This window comes from Bubalus bubalis, chromosome X (genome assembly GCF_019923935.1).
Source record: "Bubalus bubalis isolate 160015118507 breed Murrah chromosome X, NDDB_SH_1, whole genome shotgun sequence".
NCBI classification, from domain to species: Eukaryota; Metazoa; Chordata; class Mammalia; order Artiodactyla; family Bovidae; genus Bubalus; species Bubalus bubalis.
The window spans coordinates 132,695,479-132,723,081 of record NC_059181.1 but is presented as its reverse complement, the minus strand read 5'-3'; the positions used below and the strand labels follow the sequence as shown (position 1 = coordinate 132,723,081).

Sequence of the window (27,603 nt, the reverse complement as noted above, 5' to 3'; positions counted from 1 at the left end):
TTTTACCTTAAAAATAGACAATTAAACAATAAATCTTTAATATCATCAGATATGCTGTACATTTTCAGATTTCTGGAACTATTTCATAAATATATGTATAGCTTGTTTCATTTCTTTATTCTCATGAGAATCAAAATAAGATGTACACATGAGAATTTATAGCTTTGTCTCTTAAATATTTTTCAATTTCTGTATTTCCCTTTCCACTATTAATTTTTTCCTTACAATTTATGTGTTGAGGAAAATTGATCATTTCTCACTCTCTTGATTTTGCTCTTTACATTCCTGTTGCATTATGTGATAGGTTTCTCTGCCTCTAGTACTTTCTATAAACTGGATGTTAGATTTAGACTCCCACTGGTTAATAGAAATATAATGCAGAATACATGTGTAGGTTTTAAATTCTGGGAGCCATGCTGAAAAAGGGAAAACTAGGTGAAATTAATTTTAAAAATATATTTTATTTAACCCAGTATACCCAACTGTTATCACATCCATGTATAATCCATGTAAAATTATTCAGGTCAGTTCAGTTGCTCAGTCGTGTCCGACTCTTTGCGACCCCATGGACTGCAGCATGCCAGGCCTCCCTGTCCATCACCAACTCCCGGAATTTACCCAAACCCATGTCCATTGAGTCGGTGATGCCATCCAACCATCTCATCCTCTGTTGTCCCCTTCTCCTCCCACCTTCAATCTTTCCCAGCATCAGGGTCTTTTCAAATGAGTCAAATTATTAATGAGTTGTTTAAAATGGTTTTTCTTATAGTAAGCCTTTGAATTACTAAGCAAAAAAGCTACAAACCCCTAATGTGTGTAGCATTTTTATAAAGTCCTGCCATTAAAATATCAGGATTTGGGCTAGATTTCTAGCTATGGCCTAGCAAGAATCTATAAAACCACTCCTTAAGAAACAACTATAAACGATGAAGCACTACAAGTTGACAGAAACAACCTTTGAAGCCCCCTGGAAGTTAACCAAAGCCTCCAACATCCAGAAGGCACCTATACTTGAGTAAACTATTGGACTCTGAGTAATAATAATGGGACTCTGGTGTTTTGCCTTGGGCATGCTCATGTGCCACACATACTCTTCCCCACTTCTGTACACATACACATGTGCACACATTTGCACAGAAGCACACACACACACAGATCGGTCAGTGCCCATGTTGGGCAGGCTATGCCATAGTTGGCTGGTTCACTTAATGTGGAGAGGTGTACAATGCCCACGTCCAGGGACATTGTTGGTAGAAGTGATACTCTCAGTGGAGTTGAGCCAGTGGGGAGGGTCAACAGTTCTCCTAATCTGAGGTTGTGATAAGCATATTTCAGTCTGAGACTGTGCACACATGCAGCATGCAGTGGACACTTGAGAGAGCTTAGACCAGTTCTGTTCATTAACCCTGAAGCAGTGCACAGAGGAAATGCAGAAGGCCTGGTAGAAAATGAACACTTTGGCAAAGGTGAAAATGGCATGAGCTTTGATTGTGCTCTTTCCCACACACAGATCCATTGACAGAAGATAGAAAGAACCCTTATAGGTTTGAGGTGGTTGAGGACAACCTCTGTGCAGTTTTTGACTGACCACAAAGCTACAAGAACACAGAATTCACCCTTAGGAAACCAAGCTTAAAAAAAGAATATAGCAAAAATACTAATCAGAGAAATCAGCAGCCATACATCACTGGGGGATGTATTTCTCAGATTTGGCCTGGGCAGATTACTAAATAAATTTTAAAAATCTGTAATAGTTACTTTCAGGGGAAAAAAAATCAGAATCCAGAGTTGTTATATTTCCCAAAATGTCCAGATTTTAGCAAAAAATTATGAAATATGCAAAGAAAAAATCAATCAACATAAACTGTGTCTGAATATCTCCAGATGTTGTAATTAACAGACAAGACTTCAAAGACTTTTGAATATGTTCAAAGAAGAAAAGGAGACCACGAATAAAGACTTCATGGAAAGCATGACAAAAATGAACAAACTCATGATTTTCAAGAAGGAAATAAAAATATAAGAAGAACCAAATAGAAATAATTAAAATGAAAAATCCACTAGAGGGACTCGACAACAGATTTAATATGGCAATGGAAGCAATCAGTTAACTTGAAGATTGAGCTACAGAAATTGTCTAAACTGAAGAACAGAGAGAAAAAATATCAAAGAAAAATGAACAGAGCCTCAGGGACATGAAGGGTAACATCAAGAATACAAAAAAAAAAAAAGAATACCAACATATATATTAATACCAGAAGGAAGGCGGAAAAGTGGCAGCAGAGCATGCTTAACAAAAATATTTGCTAATTTAACATAAGGACTATGTTCAGAAATAAAAAGGCCAGAAAAGACATACATGCTCCAATATGGATGAACAGGGGCACAGGAGCATTATGAAAGAAGTCAGATGCAGAAAGACCACATATTGTGTGATTCCATTTATAGAAAATATCCAGAATAGGCAAATCTATAGACAGAAATTGTATTAGTAGTTGTCAAGTGCTGTGGGGAGGTTGAATTGGAAATGAATGCTTAATGGATTTAGGGATTATTTTTAGGATGGTGAAAATGTTTAAAAGTGGATGGTGGTCATGGCTTCACAACTGTATAAATGTACCCCAAATCATTAAATTTCTCATTTGAAGTGGTTCATTGTATATAATTTATATCTAAATAAAGCAGTTTAAAAAGAAATAGTTAACAAACAACAAAAACCAAACAAAAAGATCAGTAATATTGGCTCCCCAAATATGATGTTTTCAAAACAATAGATAACCTAGGATTAATACATTTACAGTTAAGAATGTTATTAATTAATAATCATGACTGTAAATTGTTTTGCAATTTACATGGGGCTTTCACATGTTATATTTTATTGGAGTCATCTGCCAGCACTCTGGGGGAAGGTGTTTAGCCTTTATTATGCAAAAGGAGGGGCCTTCCTGGTGGCTCAGAGGATAAAGCACCTGCCTGCAATGCAGAAGACCTGGGTTCGATCCCTGGGTTGGGACTATCCCCTGGAGAAGGAAATGGCAACCCACTCCAGTGTTCTTGCCTGGAGAATCCCATGGACAGAGGAGCCTGGCAAGCTACAGTCCGTGGGGTCGCAAAGAGTCGGACACGACTGAGCGACTTCACTTTCTTTCTTTCTATGCAAAAGGAGAAGAGTTAGATGATTTCTCCAGTCCCATATAGTAAGTGACAAACTCTGACTTTCTGACTCCAAGTTCACCGCCATTCCTACTCTATCAACCCTACTCTCTGTGGTAGCAACCCAATTGTAATTATTAATGCATTGTATTACTCCCTGTAGACAAATATGGAAACTTAAATATTAGAAGATGGGATCAAAAAGGTGAAAATCACAGCTCAATGTGTGCTATGTCTTACTGAGCATTTATTGGTAGGAAGGCTGAGGAAGTCTAATAAATTTGCAGCTTGTGACCTGGAATGGTGCAGAAATCTGTATCAAACTGATCACACATTGACCCAGCAACACCACTCTTCTTCCAGCCCTCTTTCATGTGGGTGTCTAGTAAAGGCAAAATGTAGTAAGCAACAGAAATTGTGTTGATTTATACCCAATAACATGTTTGCAGAAAGAAAGTGAAGTCACTCAGTTATGTCCAACTCTTTGCAACCCCATGGACGGTAGCCTGCCAGGCTCCTCCACCCATGGGATTTTCTGGGCAAGAGTACTAGAGTGGGTTGCCATTTCCTTCTTGAGGGGATCTTCCCAACCCGGGGATTGAACCTGGGTCTCCTGCACTGCGGGCAGACGCTTTACCATCTGAGCCACCAGGGAAGCCTCCATGTTTGCAGAACGGCCATGTTTTTATAGTTTTACTGGTTTCACTCTTGGCATTGTAGGCTCCTTCCACTTAGATCTAAATTGCTCTTTTCCTGGACATCTTCTTATACCATCCTGGTCCATGAAGCTTATTCCCTTTGTTACATAGGTAATACCTTGCAGGTGCTCTATAGGGTCTAGAAGCCACTTTGTCTCCTCCTAAGCTGCAAACTAAAATCTTGCCTAAGTTTCTCACTCGTTTCTAGCACCTTCCTCTGAATCTTATTTCAAAGAATCTGTGACCCTCATAACAAAGAGGTTAAGAGTACAGGGTCTAGAGCTGGACATTTTGGATTTGAATTCTAGCTCCATTAGCTGTGTGATCTTGGTGAAATTGCTTAACCTTTCAGTGCTTCTGTTTTTTAATCTGTAAATGAGGAAAGCATATCTTATGAAATTTTTGAGGATTAAGTGCAATCATGGATGTAAATTGCTTAAAATAGTGCCTGGATCATCTTTTTAGTCCTTTTACTTCTGATGATAATAATAATGATAATGAGGAGAAGGAGGAGAAGAATGACTATTTAAGCAAGCTGACAACTTGAACTTATACTAGGGGCTTGCCTCTGGTATTTGTTTTTTTGTTTGTTTGTTTTGTTTTAAATTTCATGTGCTAACCATAACAGCCCTGAGAGGCTCATAGGATTAATGATATTAGGTATTTTCCACACTTTACAGAAGAGAAATGGTGGCATGCTACTTTGTCATAAAGCTGGATCTGGAACATACATTTTAGGATTCTCTCATAGGGCTCTTTCTATTATAATATAGCTTGCTGCCTTTGAAATGGTTAGCATTTGCCCAAAGGAGCAAAATACTTGGTGCAAACCTCAGCAATTATTATTAACCCCAGTATCCACCTCTACAATTAAGTCACTAAAGCGTCTACATGTTTGTAGCATATGTTATGTTAATTGGAGTAGCTCCTTTTCCACATAATACTTAACATAATTGAAAATGAAGTTCAAGTAGTGAGCAGTGAAAATGTTTCTGTTCCCAATTGTTTTACATGAAACTTGAGAGAGTTACTGATAAAGTGCAAATTTCAATGAACTAATGGATAGCAATAGAAAGCTATGATTAATATTTGCTATTGGCAAACGATGAAAGAAATTGATATCTCTGGTTGTTTAATATCATATTTAAAGCCTATTACTTTTCAAGATACTGTATTAAATGTGATGCTACATTTTGGATAAGTGTGTTAATGCTAAAATTACTATGAAATTTACAGAACCCCAGTGGATTTCATTGTAAGAAAAAGGAATTGAATATGATTGTTTACTAGGGGAAATAAGCAGCTCTTGTTCTTCTCCAAAGAGTAAAAAGGCTTTTATACATTGTTATCTTCAATTTTTTTGAAGATTGTCCCCATATTAAGTGTTTAGCTGATTTACATAATCTACCACAAAGGATATTGAGAAGTTATAAGAGAAAGACAATTTGAAATTACTTTAGGTAATTGCTGGAGTTCCGAAAAGATGGTGTGCTGGAGATAGATGTCAGTACAACTCAGAGATGTATTATTATTTTCAGATTACTAAGGTATAGAAGTACACTAAGTTCAGTTCAGTCGTTCAGTCATGTCCGACTCTTTGCGACCCCATGAACCGCAGCATGCCAGGCCTCCCTGTCCATCACCAACTCCCGGAGTCCACCCAAACCCATGTCCATTGAGTCGGTGATGCCATCCAACCATCTCATCCTCTGTTGTCCCCTTCTCCTCCTGCCCTCAATCTTTCCCAACATCAGGGTCTTTTCAAATGAGTCAGCTCTTCGCATCAGGTGGTCAAAGTACTGGAGTTTCAGCTTCAACATCAGTCCTTCCAATGAACACCCAGGACTGATCTCCTTTAGGATGGACTGGTTGGATCTCCTTGCAGTCCAAGGGACTCTCAAGAGTCTTCTCCAACACCACAGTTCAAAAGCATCAATTCTTCGGCACTCAGCTTTCTTTATAGTCCAACTCTCATATCCATACATGACCACTGGAAAAACCATAGCCTTGACTAGATGGACCTTTGTTGACAAAGTAATGTCTCTGCTTTTTAATATGCTGTCTAGGTTGGTCATAACTTTCCTTCCAAGGAGTAAGCATCTTTTAATTTCATGGCTGCAGTCAAAATCATCTGCAGTGATTTTGGAGCCCAGAAAAATAAAGTCAGCCACTGTTTCCCCATCTATTTGCCATGAAGTGATGGGACTGGGTGCCATGATCTTAGTTTTCTGAATCTTGAGCTGTAAGCCAACTTTTTCACTGTCTTCTTTCACTTTCAAGAGGCTCTTTAATTCTTCTTCGCTTTCTGCCATAAGGGTGGTATCATCTGCATATCTGAGGTTATTAATATTTCTCCCAGAAATCTTGATTCCAGCTTGTGCTTCTTCCAGCCCAGCGTTTCTCATGATGTGTTCTGCATATAAGTTAAATAAGCAGGGTGACAATATACAGCCTTGATGTACTCCTTTTCCTATTTGGAACCAGTCTGTTGTTCCATGTCCAGTTCTAACTGTTGCTTCCTGACCTGCATACAGGTTTCTCAAGAGGCAGGTCAGGTGGTCGGGTATTCCCATCTCTTTCAGAATTTTCCACAGTTCATTGTGATCCACACAGTCAAAGGCTTTGGCATAGTCAATAAAGCAGAAATAGATGTTTTTCTGGAACTCTTGCTTTTTCGATGATCTAGCGGATGTTGGCAATTTGATCTCTGGTTCCTCTGCCTTTTCTAAAAGTAGTTTAGAAGTAGTAATACACAATTAAAAAAAATCCTGCTCATTGAATGTGAAATATGAACCAGAGATTCTGGGCCCTCATTTGGGCATTAAGTAAGTTGTTGCCATTTATCTAATGGGATATTATGAAATACTCAATAAATCTTTAAAATTATGATATATATTGTTCCAGTTCCCAAGAACTTTGACCGTATGTCTCTGTGTGTGAGTTTTAGAGTCCAGATTTCCTCAGTAGCAATGGAGAGTATGAAATGAGAGTAAGTGCCCAAAATAATTGGTCTAAAATTCTTGATTTTTTCTTTTAAAATCATTTTCCAGGTTAGAGTGTTTTTGTGGAGCCTGGAAGCAACACCACCTTTTCCATTCTCTCTCCCTGCTTGCCTCATGTGATTTAGCATCTGTATCCATAAAAATGTTTAGAGTTTTTATCCAAAAATAATGAGAACAAATAGATACAAGAAGCTGGGGAGGGGGGCGGGAAACAGAGCCTAAACAGGAAGAGATGTGAGATTAATTAATCATCACTATTTAGTTGTGGAATTAAATGACTTTCATTTTTCTCTTTCAAAATGGCCTAAAGCGCCTGCCGGGGTGCTATGTGGAAATCCACTGCAGCTGTTCTCACAACTGAGTCAAATCAGTTGTTTTGGAGGAATATTTTTCCAGAAGGGACCTTTCATGCTCCCATTTTTTAGATTTTGAAAGCACTAATAAAACAGTTAGATTAAACAAGCTCATGTAAACCAGTACAAGTAGACAGAATTTCATTTCACCTCTTGAGTGCTATATCTGCTATAATAGAATATCTGTGTACCACAAAAGCAGTCTACTTCTACAGGTATCATTTCCTGGATAAGAAGACCCATATGCAGTACGTAAAATTCTCAGCCTGTCTCCTGAAAAATGATGATTTACTTCTCTTTTTATTTACTAGAATGTTATGACAGTATCCATGAAACCCCATAATACTTGGCCAGTTCCGTTACAAAGGCCATATGATATCATCATACACACATTGATAGGTATTTTTTTTAAAAATAATATAATTCCATCAAACTAGAATTTATTTGGTATATAAGTAAATTAAGTCAATCAAACAGTTGGAGTGTAATTAGATACTAACAGATTGTTTTCAGAAAGACTCTTACTTTTATCAAATTTGTCATTTTTCGAAAACATCTAAAGCAAATGATTTCTGTCCAGCCACTGATCTGCTTTCTTCTTAGTATAATGTTCCTTCATCTAAAGAGGGGAAAAATAAAAAGGGCAAGCAGCAAACTATGAAAGATAGTTTCAGCAAATATTATAAAGGCTTAATTTATTTGCTTTATTGTACCAATATAGTTTAATTTTTAAAAAACTCAGTAAGGTTCCCAGTCTATAAAGACACAAAAACCATAAATAGTTCACAAGAGAGAAAACAGAACTAGAAAACACATGCAGAGAAAATGTCCAGCCTCACTAATAATCAAGGAAATGCAAATTAAAGGAAGAAGATCCTTTCATTTACTTATTTCAAATAAATGTTAAAAAGAAATACTCCAAGTTGATCAGGGTACAACTGAAGAAGAGTGTTCCCACACATTGCTGACTGCAGTGGAAGTCATTACAGTCCTCCAAAGCCACAAAAATGTTCAAACCTTTTGGCTCATTAATTCAACTTCTTGGAATCTACCCTAAGGAAATAATAAAAAATATTGAAGATGTTCATATTATTTTTATATGCCTCCAGTTATAATACTTATAAATAGAAAGGGAAGAATATAAATTCCCAATAATAGGGGAATGGGTGTGTAAATTATGATACATCCATTACTATACTGCCATTAAAAATGATCGTTACACAAATTCTACAGAAACACGCGAAAAACATCTACAGAGACATAAAGAACATGAAAAAATATATGTGTACATTAGGACTGTAAGGAAATGGGCCAGAGTGGCAGCAGTAACTCTTACTTGGCTGGTAAGATTATAGGGGAGCTTTCTCCCTCATGCAATTATGCTACTTTTAAAGCTATTCTCACCCACCATGACAGTTCAGTACTTAAGTGTTTGCTTAAGAGAAACAAAGAAGGTTGAGAAAAGAATCAGCCAAGAGTTCACATTCACTTTCTAAGTCCAATGTTTTCTGAATCAGTCAATCTCCATTAAAATAAAAGGTCGTTATTATAGACAAATTATAATAATTTCAAAGAGTACTATCCCCCTTTGCTAGGTGTTCTCCAGGTACTTGGTACTCCCATTTCCTCTTGTCTGGTGTGCTAAGAAGGCCTGTTTTCCTTGGGTAATGTGCTTTGTTTTTTTCTCTAGGGTGGAGTGAGCCTTTTTAGTGAAAGCCCAAACTTGTGAACAGTTCCTACGAGTAGGACAGATCTGTTTTCCAATATGAGAGGGCAGCCATATGCTAAAGAACAAAATATGGAAAGAAAAGAACAGCATAGATAAAAAGGAAGGGAGGTTATGTTCAACACATAAATGTATACACAGACCCATGGATTCAAAAGCAATAGTTTACTTACACTACCCTATGGTAGACTGGAATGAGTGTGAAGGGTTAGGGAAAGGGACAGGAAAGGAAGAAAAGGGAGCTGAGGGGAGGGGAGTGCAAATTTGGCTTTGAATATACCCACCATTTTTTGGGTCAGTCGATCTAAATTTCCCTTCAATTTCATATACAGTCATGGGATTTTAGAGTTGGAGGAGCTCTTTGAGATAATCTCATCTCCTATGACCTTGAGATAAACTAGAGGCTCCAAGAGAGGGGAAGGTTGTGTACCTTAGGCCACTCTTCCCGGTATTCTTCTGAAAGATAAAGTGGAACAGTGATGGAGTGTGGTCTTTGGAGACAGTTTGTATGAATTGAAATCTCAGCTGTACTGCTAGTTACTAGCTGTGTGACCTTGGGCAAGTCACCTAACTGCTCTGTTCCTTGGTTTTCTTTATAGAATGGCTATAAAAATAGTACCTACCTCATAGAGTGCTGTAAGAATGAAAAGATTAATATGTGAAAAGCATTTAGGACAGTGACTGGTAGGCGTGATACCTGCTGTGAGGTAGTCACTGCTGTGGCTGCTGCTGCTTCGTTGTGGTTGTGATAATCCTACCATTGCAAGGCCAGTAATTTCCCTACACCAAGTTGTCTCTCCCTAGCCTTATGGTGACTAAAGAAATAAACAAGAACCTCCTTGGGTCTCCTCTGAAGTCACCTTGGAGTTTATCTTGTTAGCAAGTAGAAAGTGGAAAACACAAGGGTAAACCACAGGTGGTGACATTTGAATTTATACTATGCGATCTATCAGGATGAATCTTCTGCAGTAGGAAAGATAATTGACTTCTTTTTTTTTTTAGTCTGTTACATAGGAGCATGTGTTTTACCTACACAGTTGCTTTTTTTTTAAAGTTTATTATTCATCAAAATAATCGAGAAATTAAAAATTATTTTGGTGTGAATTGCATTATATGTACATTTGGTTTTCCTATGAGTTGACAATACCATCATCATGTCTAAATGACATTGGCTTGTCAGTGGCCCTCCAGGATGCCATGTTGAGCACTGAATGAAAAAGACAATTAAGCAAATATGAGCATTTTCTTTACCATGGCATATTTAGAACAGCATCTTTTCAGACGTATTGTGTTTTCAAACATGGTTACATTTAAAATATTAATATTTTTCTTAATGTTTTATCACTTTTTATTTTCAAAAGGTAAACTAGTTGTGAGTAATGTCAAGCTCTGTCTCTCAAGACCTGAGTAAATCTCTATTATATACTTTCACAGCTCTAGGCACACAGTTATATATGCCTCCATATCATGTGTCTAAAGAGAACTGGAATGTATTTTCTGCCATCTGGGTCCACTGATGTAAATTTTAAGATAAGAAATTGTGGTTGAGGGTTAGGGAGCAGGGAAGGATTATTTTCTCTTGTTTTTTTTTCTTTTTTCTTTTACCAATTTGTCATGTAAGATTGTTTCCAGGCTATACTCAATGATTATAGCTGTGAATAGCTGTGATGAGAACATTAAGAATGGTTCAAAATGGATATAGGCATCTCTCACTCTCTCTCCTCATCTCATTTTCGTGTTGCAAATACATATACTGAGGGAAAGAAGAATGTCTAAATTTCTATACGTAAAAATAGAGGAGATTTTAACATGATAAATCATAGTAACCAAAATACAGTGTTAGGCATTAGAAGTTAAATGGTTTTCATTTTTAAATTTAAATTGACAGGTTTGAGTGATGTAAGTTTATAACCAACTGAAACTTAACAGGGAGTATTATTTTGACCATATCTCTGCTATGTTAATCCCAGGCAGAGCGAACCAAAGACTTCACTGAAAGAGCAAGTAAGAGTTGGGAAGTGTGTTTATAAAGTAGAACAATACCTATTTATCTCCATATTATGACATTTTATTAAACATTTAATTATTTTTTTAATTATAAGATTCTTGTTTGTTATTTTTCCATTATCAATGACCTTATGTGGAAAATAGCTCTCCACCCCTGCTCAGTAAACTTTCAGTCTTTAATAAACAGAGAACTGTATGTGTTGGTTAAAGTGAAGTGAAATAAATGTTATTAATGTCTCCTTTTCTGGGTGAAAGTCCAATCTTCAGCTGCAATGATGCATCTCAGAAGTCTGTTATTGTTACATTTCTCATGGTGTGCTGCTGCTGCTGCTGCTGCTAAGTCGCTTCAGTCATGTCCGACTCTGTGCGACCCCATAGACAGCAGCCCACCAGGCTCCCCAGTCCCTGGGATTCTCCAGGCAAGAACACTGGTAGCTAAATCAAGGGGCTTCTCTGGTGGCTCAGACAGTAAGGAATCTGCCTGTAAAGCAGAAGACCCAGGATTTGATCAGGAAGATCCCCTGGAGAAGGGAATGGCAACCCACTTCAGTATTCTTGCCTAGAAAATTCCATGGGCAGAGGAACCTGGCAGACTACAGTCCGTGGAGCAGCCAAGAGTCAGACATGACTGAGCAACTAACATTTTCACTTTCACTTTCAAAGCCTAAAATCCAGACAACTGCCTGCCTTCTGAAGAACATGCTATGGGAACTTGGAAAGAAAGAGATTAAAATTGCCCTTAGATGCCTATTGGAATTTCAGTGCTTGTAATGATGGTGGTGGTGGTGAGCAAATAAGCAGTCCTTTCCCAATACCTTCATCTTTAATGCTTAGATAGTACTTTGTTTTTTTTTTTTTGTTTGTTTGTTTGTTTGGTGAGTTATTCCATTCTACTTTGTAGTAGAGTTGTTTGTTATCACTTGTATTACAACTGTGAGTTCCTTGGGTGCAGAGACTGTGGTCTATTCATTTCTACGTTTTCTCTAGCCACTTCTGTAAGTCTTAAGTAAGTAAGTAAGTGAAGTCGCTCAGTCGTGTCCGACTCTTTGCGATCCCATGGACTGTAGCCTACCAGGCTTCTCCATCCATGGGATTCTCCAGGCAAGGATACTGGAGTGGGTTACCATTTCCTTCTCCAGGGGATCTTCCCGACCCAGGGATCGAACCTGGGTCTCCCGCATTGGAGGCAGACGCTTTAACCTCTGAGCCACCAGGGAAGATGTTAAGTCTTGACATTGGTTTATTCAATTTATTTAGCAGATATTGATCAAATGTGTACTATATACAAGGCACTGTGCTCATTTTAGGAATATAGAAATGAATAGAACAAATAAAAATATCCACTTTCATGGAGGTTGCATTTTCGATGGGAGAGCCATGTGGCAGACAATAAACAAATAAAATATACAGTATACCATTTAGTGACAAGTTCTATGAAAGACAGGAAGGAGGATGAGAAATGACATTTTTTAGTGGTTTACAATGAGAGGTTGCAAAGGCCCTGAGGTGGAATTGTGCCTGGTATTTTCGGAAACAGCAAGGAGGCTAATATTGGGTTGGCCAAAAACTTCATTTGGGTTTTTCCATAACACCTTATGAAAACCCAAACAAGCTTTTTGGCCAACCCAATACATCTGGAGTGGGTGACATAGGAAGAAATATCAGAGGATGAGTTTGGAGAGGTTAGGGTGGGGAGAGGTGGACATTGTAAGAGTTCACCTAGGTCATTGTAAGAATTTCAGCTTTTATTTTAAAGGACATGACTGAGCAACTGAACTGAAGGTGCCAATAATGCTTTTGAGCCACAAAGAGATGATATGACTTAGATTCAAAAGCTTCATTCTGGCTGGAGTGTGAGGAATGTGCTATAAGGGAGCAATGGTGTAAACCAGGGGATCAATTAGGAGGCTTTGGCAATAATTCTGGTGTGGTATTGGGGAAGTAGAGGATGCCTTTGGATTCTGGATATATTTCGAAGGTAGTACCAACAGGTTGAACTGATGGATTGTATGTGGGACGTGAAAGGTGGGAATCAAGCATGACTTCAGAGTCTGTGGCTTGAGCAAACAGAATAATGAAGTTGCCTTTTACCAAGAAAGAGAAGACTGTGAAAGAAAGTGTGGGGAAGGGGTGGGAATCAGGAGCTCAGTTTTGAACTCAATACATTTGAGATACCTTTCAGATATCTAAGTAGATACCTTGAGAAAGCTGTTGGATACTCAAGTCTGTGGCACAGGAGAGGGACCTAGGCTGGAGCTGTGAACTGAGGATTTTAGATTCAGTATGTAAGAAGGCATGAACTTAGATTGTTGCTGAATCACCAGTATATATTCATTTATCTGCTTTCTCTCCAAGGATGCTCAGCTCTGATATCAATTCAAGCAAACAAGGGGCCTCCATAGACCACTTATGGAATTTGTAGGTTCAGGAGTTAAATAGTTTTTACTATGTATGTGCCTAGAGTAGTGCTAAGTGGTAAGGGGTATATAAAGATGCATAAGACTCAGAGTCTGCCTTCAAGGACCTTAATATGTGGTTAAGGCCTCAACTAGTGAAACTGTTCATGCTACGAAACATTGCGTACTTTTGAATGCTCATCAGTCAATCTATCAGCTTTACAGAGTGATTTCAATGTTCTTTTTGTTATGCATGTGATAGAAATTCCCAAAAGTGAGATACTGTACGTGACAAAGGAGCCACCATCCAGATGTCAGTAGATTTCTTTGAAAATGCATATGGTGAAGAGCTGAAGAAAAATCAGGGAGTCATTTTCACTGCAAAATAAAATCATGGCCTTGTTTGGTTTCAAGCTAAGTTTCTTTAACATTGTATGAAAGGGCCAAGTTGCAAAGTTGCAACAGTGCAGGAAAATGATGATAAAATAATATATAGAATGAAAATAAGCACATGTTTACAGGACTTAAAACTTTTCAGAAGGCTTTGCCATCTCAGATGGTGTTTGAGCTGCTCAAACCGCTCTGTGCTCAGTAAGGGGGATAATGCCTCTACTGGTCTTAAGAGCCTTATGACTCCTAGCTCAGCGTTCTGTGGGGAAGGGGATTTCTTTCAATGATTTATCATGAAGTTTTAAATTTCTATTTCTAAACCCGATTTAGATCCTGCTGTTTCTACACCACTATACTCACTAGAAGTGCTGTTTATATCCTCTTGGTACTATGAAGAACAAAAATTTACCACCACCTAACTCATTAAAAATGCTCTGCAAGCCCGAGGCACAGAAGCCACAATATGAACACAAAGAGCTCAGTCCCCCTTAAGGACACTTTATTTCATGAGCCTCTCTAACTCAGATTCATTCTCTTCCTCGGAGCCCCTTTCTTAAATGCAATATTAAACCAGAGGCAAGAACGTGTTTTTTTCTGAATGTAGTTCTCTTACCAGTTTTCATTTCAAATGTAGGATGTGCTGGGTTAATATTTGTACTTCTGGCCACTTTAAAATCTTATATATATTTTTTTAATCTGACCACAGACTTTAACATTAAAAACATGTACACACCGTAGAACAACACAGTCAGTCCTTTATTTGCATTCCGTTACAAATATTTTTGAAGGCTGTCTCTTTTTAACCTTAAGTGTTTTCTGATACTGCTACCTCCAGCTTAATCCTAAATGCTTGATGAAGTATGCATGGAACACAGTGTTATTATTGCCCCAGGCTAGTTTCATGTCATGCAGTTTGTCTTTGGCTCCCCTCCTTTGATAGTATTATCAGGACCAATTGTGAATCTGCCAGATGCATTTTCTTGCAAAAGGACAAATCTAAGCAAGCTTGTGTTTTTCCATCCCTCTTTCAGGACTGCTTACACTAAGGAGTTCCTCTTCCTTTTTTCATGAAACTGAGCTTGCTTCATCAGAGATGGAACAAACAGACTGCAAACCCTACCAGCCTCTGTCAAAAGTCAAGCATGAAATGGACCTAGCTTATACCAGTTCTTCCGATGAGAGTGAAGATGGAAGAAAACCAAGACAGTCATACAACTCCAGAGAAACTCTGCATGAATATAACCAAGAGCTGAGGATGAATTACAACAGCCAGAGTAGGACGAGGAAAGAAGTCGAGAAATCTACCCAAGGTATGTTTTTATTGGATTTTTATAGCTAATATGATTTCTCACTAGGGAATGGGTTGTGTGCATAAACTTATGTTTTGGAAACAAATTTGCTGATGTTAATTGGTTAACAATTCATACTTCTTACATATGCTTAGTGAATCTGTTTCATATGCCAATCCTAACTGTGGTTGTAGGTTACATGTGCTTTTTACGGATTATGCATGAGTTTGCATGCAACAATCCTCTTATCAGAGCATTCAAAATTTGCTTAATCCTACAAATAGCCATTTACAGATTGAAAGATAAATAATTTATAGTAAGAGGAAAAGTAAACAGCTAAGTGCTTTTCAAGCCATTGCCTATATGGGACGAAAGGCTCAAATAAATCTTCAGCATCAAAAAGAGCTGTAAAAAGTTAGTGGAGACTACCAAGCAAAGGTCCAGAAAGTTTGTCGACAGAATGCTGAAACCTTGTGCAGCATAGTCCAAAGGGAAGCCATGATGTGGGGCATATCCTTTGGACAACCTTAGTTTCTCAATTGTAGATTGACAAGATAGTTTCTAATAAGTAGACAACAGGTAGATAGAAATATGATTTCCTTATTTGTTTTCAGATGATACAGAAGTGGTATTAGACCCCATTTCACTTCATAGGGGAAAAAAAAGAGATACTGATGTTGGCACTGATTACTTAAAAAAAAAAAATAAGTCTGTGTGGAGATTTTTTTTTTAAATGATTTGATTATCTAGATCAATGGTTCTCAAAGCATGGACCCTGGTCCACCAGCAGCAGAATCACCTACTGACTTATTAGAAAGGCAAATTCTCAGGGATCACCACAGATCATGTAAAATTCTTACACATGAAAATTGCTTTATTGGAATCTTGCATTAGAAAAATTTTAAATTGAGCCAAAATTTGAGATATTCATACCAACATTTAGATATACACTAAATATTTAGATTAACTATGTTACTAATGTTTTCAGTTCAGTTCAGTTCAGCCCCTCAGTCGTGTTCGACTCTTTGCGACCCCATGGACTGCAGCACGCCAGGCCTCCCTGTCCATCACCAACTCCTGGAGTTTACTCAAACTCATGTCCATTGAGTCGGTGATGCCATTCAACCATCTCATCCTCTGTCATCCCCTTCTTCTCCTGCCTTTAATCTTTCCCAGCATCAGGGTCTTTTCAAACGGGTCAGCTCTTCACATCAGGTGACCAAAGTATTGGAGTTTCAGCTTCAACATCAGTCCTTCCAATGAATACTCAGGACTGATTTCCTTTAGGATGGACTGGTTGGATCTCCTTGCAGTCCAAGGGACACTCTATGGACAGAGTTTTGTGACATTGTACAGGAGACAGGGAGCAAGACCATCCCCAAGAAAAAGAAATGCAAAAAAGCACTAATGTTTTAGCTCTTAACATACTAGGTAAAAGTTTTATATCTGTCTTTTCAAGAACTTCATTTTAGCCTTCCTTATTTAGTCTGCTGAAGACTGCAACTTTGTTATGAGTAATTTTTTTCTTCTGCGTTACTGGAAATTGGGAAATATTTTCATATAGGAATTTTTTTGGCTCTATTGTGCTTTAAGCAATGTGTAATTACCATCAATGTTTCTCTATAAGATTGTCTTTACAGAATATGAACTTATAATTGTGAGTTGTGGCTTACAGAATCAGTGTATAGAGTGTTTGACCTAATAATGTTACGAATTTAAATAAGAATGCATTTCTGGTGACAGTTTGTTCTAAAAATATAAGTGATTTTATATTGAGTCAGTATAAAGACCTAGCCAGATTTTGTCTGCATGCATTGTGCTCAAAATAAATTTTGAGATGAGAGAAAGTTTGTCTTCTAAAATGTCATCCTAATTTCTCTTTAATAGCCTATTATTATTCAGTAAGCTTTTATTGAGCACTTGCTATGTGTCAGGCTTCAAGTCAGATGGTTGGGATGTAGATGACCATGATAGTTTCTGGTTATAGGAAACTCATAATGTTGTGGAGAAAATAGACATCTGACAAATCATTACACTTAAATGTAGCAGGTACATTTACACATAAATTGCTATGGAAGTACATGGGTGAATCAGGGTCCATAGAAAAGTGATATTTGATCAATTTTTTCACATTTGAATAAGAGTTTACCAGGAAAAGGACGAGGGCTTCCCAGGTGGTATGATGGTAAGAATTAGCCTGCTAATACAGGAGATGCAGGTTTGATCCTTGGATGGGGAAGATCCCCTGGAGGAAGAAATGGCAACCTACTCCAGTATTCTTGCCTGGGAAATCCAATGGACAGAGGAACCTGGTGGGTTCCAGTCCATGGGGTCACAAAGAGTTGGACATGACTGAGTGACTGTACATACACACACATGCACACACACACACACACACACACACACACACGCACACACACACACACACACTCAGGAAAAGGACATTCCAAGAGGGCAGATTCTTTTCCAGTGGATCTTCCCCACCCAGGAATCGAATCCAGGTCTCCTGCATTGCAGGCAGATTCTTTACCAACTGAGCTATAAGGAAGCCCAGAGGGTAGGTTAGCAGGTGCAAAAGCATAAAACTGTGAAAAGACTTAGCATGATGAAAATTTCAATATGAAAATTGGTGCAATGGCATCATATCACAAAAAGTCTTCCATGCCCAAGTTAGGAGTTCCATTTTTTCCTTTACACATTTTTTTTAAAAAGCTTTTAAGTAATAGAGAATTTCCTGATGACTTATAATTTTTCGGATGAGAAGTGTAGAAGAGTATTGTAGATGTGTAAGCAGCAGTGTATAAGATTGATTGCAATTGGAGGAAATTGGATGCAGGGAGACCATCTATGAAGCCACTGAATTATCCCAGGCTAAGGATGGTGATGAATGTCTAAACTCTGGCTGTATCAGTAGAGGTGAAGAAACATATTCAAGAGGTATTAGTGTGGTAGAATTGATAAGCCTTAGTAATTGATTACTTGTCGAGTTTGAAAGAGATAACAGAGTCAAAGATTATTCTGAATTTCAAGTCAGAAAACTGGGAGGATGGTGATCCATTTACCAAGAGAAGAAAAATAGGAGGAGTGGGTTTGAAAGGGAATGAGTTTCTTTCTGAACATGTTAGGTTGAAGTTGCTTGGGTGACATCCAGGTGGATTTTCCTGCCAAGCAGTTGTTAATGTATGTCTAGACTTCAGGAAAGATCTGGACTGTTGAAATAAATAGACTTGAGTTCACTGATGTCTTATATAGTAGGAGATGCCTGGAGATGGATGAGATTACCCAGGGAGAATGTGTAGAATGAGACCTGAAAAAAATTAAGGACCAAAACCCAAATCTATCATCCATGAACTGAAATAAACAGTCCTATTTTAATTAGCACCATCATTTGCTGTATTGACTTATGTCAAGTATAAAGATCCAGGAAGTGAGAGTTTAGAAAGTTAGAGTCTTCTTGTCATTGACTTCATGATCTTTGGAGACACCCAGGAGGGAACATATGTGTCTCTTGAGAGGATAAATGAATTAACCTACATCTGGCAAAATTGTGGGCCCCCGGTTGTCTTTTTTTTGTGAAGTCTGGAATCCTCTGTGTTATTTTGGTCCATGTATACCTTTATGTATAAGAAAATGTTATTGATTTTCGCAAATATATGGTAGCATCTTGCATCAAACTAGCTCGAGGTGACCTGACTCATTATTTTTAAGGAATAAAATTCTTAGAAAATCATTGAGTTTTAAGATAGGAAAGAAGAAAGTTTGACTGGGCTCCTGCTATAGTATCAGACACTGTGCTAGATGCCTTCTAAGCTCACTAACTGTGCAGCCTTAAGCAAGTTACCTCAGCTCTCTGAGCCTATAAAGTTGACTGCAGAGTTGACTTCATCATCATCAATACCATAATCGCAATAGAAAAAATAAAAGTAGCAATAATAATAAAAGAAAACTTGAGTAGTACCTGCTGTGTTCCAGGGCTCTACTGGATACTTAAATTTACTCCTCATGAATGCCTTATGAGATGAGATGTTATCTCCAGTTTACCAATGAGGTAACTGAGGCTCGGAGAGAAATAACTTGCTGGTTTTTACAGCCAAGAAGTAGTAAGAGTTGGCATTGGAAATCAAGTCTATGACTCCAAAGTTTCCATTGTTCACTGTGCTACAGTGCCTCTCATATGTACATTATGAGGTTGTTGTGAGGATCAATTGTGATCATAAATGTGAAAGTGTTTAGGAACTCAGTAATTGTTAGTTTCCTTTCATTTGCTTCCCTGAAATCCTTTTCAGCTTCTTTTGTGTTCAGTGACCAAGGTTTTACAAGGAGGTTTAAAAAGCCTTTGTGTTCTGATTTTCTTTAGTAAGGGGCAAATGATATGCTATATCATATTCAATATTTATTCAATATTTATAATGAAATATTTCTGAGTCTTGTTTTTTTTTCACTTTTTAGGGAACTTACTGTGTCATGCAATTCAGGACTTGCTTGGGGAAATATTAATAAGAGTAAATACTTGATCCTATTTTAAATCTTCATATTCTTATCTTTATTTGCCAAAAAAGCAGAACCCATCCCCACCCCCACTATGTACACAGAGCACTGGATTTTAAAACCAGTTTTCTTATTTTCCAAAAGCTTTCTAATGAAGAGATGGACCTAATCTAATATTACACACAATTCTTTGCTAATAGGATGAATGAGCCTTAGGCAAGCTTATTTTATATGGTTTTTGGCTGGTCTAATAGCTGGGGTACATTTCCTGGAGGCACACAGGCTAGCAGTTGTTCCCAAGCAGCCTCACTTCCAAGTGATGCATCAATTAACTAAGAAATGATTATAAAATGAATGAAAATGTGTGGATATATAAATCAAAGATAATAATTTTAGTTATGAGAATTGCCCTATGATTTTTATAATAAGTAAGATTGGTTTTGAATATAGCTGCTTTACTGAAAAGTAATTATGAATGAAAGTCACCCATGCATAACAAATGGTATGAGGAAGAGCTGTTAAAAATCCCACGGGATCATAGATTCTTGAGAACTGCATCTGACACAAACATTTCATTTCTTCCTTCTTAACCTCTCTTTTGTGGCTTCTCTTTCTCCTAATACGGTTTTTGTTTGTTTTTCTGCTTTCTGTATTGCAACCTAAACCTAAATCTCACATTATCGCCATCTGGTGGAAAGAAAGTAAAATTGCCAATCTGAATTTACCAAAATTACATGGAAGCAGAGCTAATCTGTCATCCTTCCATCCACCTATCCTCCCATCTATCCATCCATCCATCTCTCCAACCATCCATTCATCCCTCCCTCCATCCATCCATCCCTCCATCCATTTTTTCATTTACTCATTTATGCATTAAACATTCATTTAGTGTCAAGTGTTCCAGGTACTTTGCTAGGTGAATGAAGTTCATCGTGAAATAAATGGGCACAGATGATTATTATTTTCCTCCTAATTGCCCCTGACTAATAAGCTACTTCATCCCACAGCAGAAGCTGCTCAAACAGTATTGCCACTTGTGGGTTCAAGGCGTAGACAGAAGCCCAGATTTGAAAAGCACATCTTGACTCTAATTTCAAGCACTTATCAGTAGTATAAACTATTGTTGGCTTATATCTAAACAGTTTGGATAACAGTTCCCACAAAAATCTTGAAAGAATTCAGTCTCCAAATCTGTATTTATATGGGAAATATCACAGATGGCAGGTGTAAAATAATGTAGCAAGGCCTGTAAAATGAAATTTCAACCACATTTGATTACCTGTGATGAATTTCCTGCTGTAAGCATGTTATGCTTCTAGTTGTCACAAGTTTCTAGCATAAAAATCTATAGTGACTACCCAAAATTTTAAACTATAAGAGAAAACTAAGTTATTTAGCAACAACTTCACCTGGTTCATGTCTTTCAGCTAGTGTCATTTGTTTATGAAAAGTTAATCGATAAATGGTTATTTATGTAGCATCTAAAACTGCTATGGAATATCCATGGCATTTATGTACTGTACCCTCTACCTGTAGCACAGCAAACGTCCCTAATCAAATCGTGGAACTCTTTCCTGCTGAGCCCAACTGTGGCCTCACATCCTTATCTACACATTATTCTGTGCAAACATTGTCAATCAATTAGAGCTGGCAAGGGAGATGAAACCTATTTCCTATCTGTGGTCTGCTTATCTGTGCCAAGTCTGCCAAGTTAAACTCTGAAGATACAGATGAACGAAAAGCAGTCTTTCCCCTCAAAGAATTCAGAGGACATTTAGGAAGGTAGATATAAACTAGCTACAGCACCGCTATATGATTAATGTTACAAAAGTGGTATATGTAAGTGTTCTTGCCTGGAGAATCCCAGGGACGGGAGAGCCTGGTGGGCTACCATCTATGGGGTTGCACAGAGTCGGACACGACTGAAGCGACTTAGCAGCAGCAGCAGCATGAGAGTCTAGAACCATGTATTCTGCTTGTGGAATGATAATGATGATTATAAGTGAAACATCTAACATTTATTAAGCACCAGGCACTGAGTCAGGTACTTTTGATGGACTGTGTTATTTAACATTCCTAACATGCTATGAGGTTGGGATCATTATTATCCCTATTTTACGGACGAGTAAAGTGAGAATCAGAGATGCTAAATAACTTGCCCAGTGTTACAGAGATATTAAGTAACAGGCCTGGGATGTTGGAACCCAGGAAGTGTGACATTAGGTCCCAGCGCTGTTACTGTATGCAGACATAGCTCCACATTTAGATCTTGAGGTCAAGGAAATGGTATCTGGGGGGGGGGGGTGTGTGTAATCATCTAGAGATAGGTGGTTCCTGAAGTAGCAAGAGTAGAAAAGATCATCCAGTGAGAAGATGTACAGTGAAAAATAAAGAATGCCAAATATAATACCCTGAGAGACCTATGAATTGAAAATAATGGGTAGAAGATAAAGGCTGGTTTTGAGATGTCAGAGAAGAATCAAAGGGAAGGGGAGAGGCTTTCCAGTGGGAAGAGGTGACTAAACAAAGACTTCAGAATCAACAAGTAGAATGAAAATCGAGAAAAAGCAAAAAAAAAAAAGAAGGCCGTTAGAAGGTCATTGCTGGCTTTGGACCAGAGATTCTCTACCTTAGTTGGACATTAAAATTACCTGGGATTTTACAAATCCCAGTGCCAACACTGCTCCTCGGACCAATTAAATCCGAATTTTTAGTGGTGGGACCCAGGCATTTAAAAAAATCCCTGAGAAGATTCCATTGGGCAATGTGCATTCAAGATGATAAACAGTTCCAATAATCTTAAAGAATGATACCAAATAACAAGGACTTGAAGAGTGAGTACAAATGAATGTAGTGACAGGAATAAGGCTCTATTGGAGATTATTTCAGAATCTCAGGTAGAAGGAAAGGCTTTGAAAGAGTTCAGTGCTTCCTCTCAGACAGGAGGTAAATTCCAAAATGGAGTGGCAAGCATTTAATTTCATGTTTTGGATAAAGGAGGAAGAAGGCTGTCTGCTGAAACTGGGCATCAAGTCAAGAGCTTTATATGAGTAACAAGGGAGGTTTTCAACCTGGCTAAGATGGAGTATACATACATATCTTCAGCTTAGGTGAGGCAGGACTGAAGATGGAGATGCAGAAATATTAATGACAATTAATATTATTGACCATTATATGCCAAGTGGGCTTCCCTGGTGGCTCAGATAGTAAAGAATCCACCTGCCAATGTAGGAGACCCAGGTTCGATCCCTGGGTAGGGAAGATCCCCTGGAGAAGGGAATGGCAACCCACTCTAGTATTCTTGCCTGGGAAATCTCATGGACAGAGGAGCTTGGCGGGCTGCTTAAGAGGTCGCACAATGGGGTTGTCAAAGAGCTGGACATGACTGACCAACTAAACAACAACATGTCAAGTAATCTGCTGAGTGGGTTCACATATTGCTTCTCTTTAGTGCTTCTCATAACCCTGTGATGTGGAGATAAGTATCATGACTCCTATATTATAGAAGTACATAGCTTGAGTAAATAGCAGAGCTAAAATATAAATTCATGACTCATTAAAGCCTATGTTCTTCCATCTACACTATTAGATGCAGTTCTGGTACATGATATCCACACTGTACTCCATGCTTTAAATATTTGTTCTCATTTGCAAAAATGATTTCCAAGTAGTATTGAGTGCCAAACTGAGGTTGGAAATTCTTTATTTGGGGGGACACCACTCTGTAATATATCTGAGGGAGATAGGATATTTACTTTATATGTTATAATTTCTTCTTCTAATGAAAAGGGAACTCCAGACGCTCCTCCATATTGTTAGCAGTGATCTCTGTAAACACAAATCAGATCATACCGTTCTTCTGAAAATCCATCAACATCTCCTAATGCCCAGAGTAATGGCTCTTCACAGTAGAGGACAAAGGGGCAGAGGACTACTAAATGCTTTGAGAATCTGATCAAAGCTCTGAATCTTTTTGCAGAAAAAAAAAATGCACGTACATACTATATCAGCCATGTATTTCAAGGGTTTCAGGAAGCTTGAAGTCCTTCTGTATCCGTGGGCCATAGGTTAAGATTCTCTGCTAAGGGAATTTCATCTCCCCCTAGCTAATGCAGCGTAGATCTTACACGATTTAGTACTAAAAGTAGAAGCTACAAGGAAAAGCTTTTGAAGGTGGAAGGCTCAGCCCCTGAATTTCACCTTCCCTTGGCACTGAGTCACCTTGATTTACTGTGTTCATCATCAACTGGGAAGTGTTCTACCTAGTGCTAAATCCACAGATGGTCTGCATTTTGTTTCTGACAAGGGAGATGATATTTCCTTATATAGACATTTATATAACACACCTCTACATACAAATGATTTCAAGTTAGGCTGATGTGTACAAAAATACATATTGTACACGTAAGTTTGGAACCTGACTTCAGAGAAGGGAAGGGAGCCAAATAGTTGCAAAAATGGAGGAAGACTATTTACAGCGATGCACTATAGAAATTACACCTTCATGCATCCTTCAGAAGTCCTTATTTCTGTAAAACTCCCCTTTACTCTTCATCATTAAGCTATGAGTGTAGGTAGCCACCTCTCTCCAGGTGGCTCGGTGATAAAGAATCAGCCTGCCAATGCAGGAGATGAGGGTCCTATTCCTGGGTTGGGAGGATCCCCTGGAAGAGGAAATGGCAACCCACTCCAGTATTCCTGCCTGGGAAATCTCATGGACGGAGGAGCCTGCTGGGTTATAGTCCATGGATTCACAAAGTCAGACACAACTGAATGACTAACCACACACACACACACACACACACACACACACACACACACACACACATAGATAGCCACGATCAGTCACAATTCATCACCTCCTAGATACCAAGATATTATCAAATGGTAAGATTCACCTCAGTCGGTTCAGTTTAGTTGCTCAGTCATGTCTGACTCTTTGCAACCCCATGAATCGCAGCACGCTGCCTCCCTGTCCATCACCAACTCCTAGAGTTCACTCAGACTCACGTCCATCGAGTCGGTGATGCCATCCAGCCATCTCATCCTCTGTCATCCCGTTCTCCTCCTGCGCCCAATCTCTCCCAGCATCAGAGTCTTTTCCAATGAGTCAACTCTTTGCATGAGGTGGCCAAAGTACTGGAGTTTCAGCATCATTCCTCCAAAGAACAACCAGGACTGATCTCCTTTAGAATGGACTGTTTAGATCTCCTTGCAGTCCAAGGGACTCTCAAGAGTCTTCTCCAACACCACAGTTCAAAAGCATCAATTCTTCAGCGCTCAGCTTTCTTCACAGTCCAACTCTCACATCCATACATGACTACCAGAAAAACCATAGCCTTGACTAGATGGACTTTGTTGGTAAAGTAATGTCTCTGCTTTTGAATATGCTATCTAGGTTGGTCATAACTTTCCTTCCAAGGAGTAAGCGTCTTTTAATTGCATGGCTGCAGTCACCATCTGCGGTGATTTTGGAGACCATAAAAATAAAGTCTGACACTGTTTCCACTGTTTCCCCATCTATTTCCCATGAAGGGTTATATTTCATAATAGCCCTATATAATTCTCTATATAGATTTTAATCTATACAGAAAATTCTCTGTATAGATTCTCTATATAGATTCTTAAACTAACTTCATGAGACAATACATAGTTACCACTAATTATAGACATATTACACAGTGTGTTTTTACCTTTGACCAATCTCTCTGATCTATGGACACACTTGATCCAGAAATAGCTAGGTCAGTTTCCCACTTCAGCCTTGCAGCTTTTGAGGCTGCATGGTCTTTTGCTCTCAGTCTGAAAATATCTCTTACCTCTGCACATTCATCCATTTCAACTATCTATCCCTGAGCTCACTTTGCTTAATACTATGCTTAACCCTTTAATGCATCTTCCTCAATCTAGGTTAAAACCTACACCACAGTATGAAGAATAATTCTGGAGTTTTCTTCATAAATAACTCTCTACACTGTGGAATTATGTATTTTCCTTTGCGATGTACATAATTTCAGAACTGAACAACTGGCTTCCTGGCTGAGTGTCACAGAAATGACTATGCCCTGGGAAACAAAGCAACTGTCCTCTTTTTAGGTACATAATTTGGTTCCTCTGCTTGAATTGGTTCAGCTACAGGGCAAACTCAAAGGGGATGTATACCCTGGGGGTGGTGAAAACGGGGGAAAAAAGCTTTGTTCTTTTCCTTTTTAACTCTTTAGGGCCCATTTATTATATGGTTAACTCAAAGGCCAGACATGGGTAAGTCAGACCATTTGAATGACAAACATGATAGATAACTCGGCTGAAGCAGAGAGACTACTGAAGATTGATGAAAAAGGGAGGTTCTTGAAATATAGAAGAAAGCAGTTGCTAAACCTAAAAAGTGAAGTGAAGGGGCATGGATTTGGTTCAATACCTAAAAGGGAAGCCGTGGCATCTTGAAAAGTCCATAGAATTGATTGAGACAGTATCCATGTTACATGTTGATTCTCTTTTATTACAAAGATTTGAACAAGATTTCAGAATTGGCATTTCAAAATGTAGCTTTATATTTATGTGAACAGCAAAAGCAGTTTTAAATATCTGCAAAGGAATGACTGTGAGGTAATGCCAACATGTCCTGTCAGGAAATCATCCTGTCAGAAAACGGTTATTCTGCTTTTTTGGTCATCTGTGATACAGAACTAGCTCCATATACAAATAAGTTCTATTTATTTTTGGCACTTTTCTTTCTCATTATAATTCTGAAAGGGTCTAGAGGTGACAGAAGATAAATCTTGAATCCCCTTGAACCTTGGAAATATTCTCATTTGAAGCCTTTTATACTAAAAGCTGAGAATTCTGCTGTCCTGTCAGTATAAACTGGACCATATGCAGTGCTATTTTGGTGCCAGTCATTCCTGTAACATATGAAGTATTTAATTTTATTACTCTTGAGTCTTTAACTGTTTGAGAAAATGACCCTTTGTGTCTTTTTATATCATGGAAGAAGTTAGAAATGAGCTCACAGGCAAAAAAATAAAAAGAATTTAATAAGGACACACCCAAACCTTTCCTAGAATTTAAAGGTTTAAGGTAAGATTCATTTCTTTACCCTCAACTAAGACATTTACAAGGTTTCACTCCTAAAGTCCAATTATGTCTCCTTGGTAATGGTTCAAGTCCAGAGTTTTGAGAATACTTTAAAAAATTATCACATTGACATGCAAGTAGGCTGAATGCTAAAATGTCTCAGATATTGTATTGATGTCAGGTGTATCAATAAATAGGGTACAAAATCACCTTCACTAATTGGAAAAAAGTTATCTGTAGTGTTGAAAAATAAGAGTCACAGGAAATATATAATGGTGTTATCCATTTTCTATGTATAAATACACATATTTATATTATATTTTGTGATCATTATTTATATGTGTATAACATAATTTATAGTTTTATATTTATATAATTTATATGTGTAATTTAAAGAAATAATGAGGTAGATTAATTTTTAATGGAATGGCTCTCTAATTTTTTTCCTATTGATTGCATTTTCTTAAACAAGACATACTTATGTATAAAAATGGAGAGGCAAAAACAGAAGAGAAGCTATATGGAGTAGCATCTAAAATTCATACATGGACACTTATGCCTCCTATTTTTCCCATAATTTCCCACTCCAAATGCCCTAAGCTCCAAGTATGCTCTACAAGTGTTAGTGGCTGGCAAGCTACGTTCCTAAATTGTTTCCCTCACGCACACCTCTTATATAGAGAACAGTATAGCTGATTTCTGCTGTATCCACCCCACTGCCAGGTCTGTCAGTCAGCATGTTCCTTCCAAACCACACTGTGATTGGTGGGGTCAGTATATCTGGTCAATGGGCTATGGAATCTATCAGATGTATGGATATTTGACTTAAAAACACAATTGGGCTGGCTATGCTATCTTTTCGGAGAAGACAATGGCACCCCACTCCAGTACTCTTGCCTGGAAAATCCCATGGACGGAGGAGCCTGGTAGGCTGCAGTCCATGGGGTCGTGAAGAGTCAGACACAACTGAGCGACTTCACTTTCACCTTCCAGTTTCATGCATTGGAGAAGGAAATGGCAACCCACT

General features: G+C 38.2%; 1 protein-coding gene and 1 non-coding gene across 10 annotated transcripts in view; one reads left to right on the top strand and one right to left on the bottom strand.

Annotated features, from left to right (window-relative positions):
* Window positions 1-27,603, top strand: part of TENM1 (teneurin transmembrane protein 1) — a 918,261-nt gene that overhangs the window by 259,391 nt on the left and 631,267 nt on the right. For all 9 annotated transcript variants that reach the window (XM_044937195.2, XM_044937198.2, XM_006065013.4 and 6 more), the window contains one exon: window positions 14,757-15,035. In XM_044937195.2, the coding sequence (XP_044793130.2) occupies window positions 14,819-15,035 (217 nt within the window). In that variant the 5' untranslated portion in view covers window positions 14,757-14,818. The remainder of the gene's footprint in view (window positions 1-14,756; window positions 15,036-27,603) is intronic.
* TRNAW-CCA lies at window positions 12,085-12,156 on the bottom strand. Its single transcript has one exon. It is a non-coding gene; the product is annotated as a tRNA-Trp (tRNA).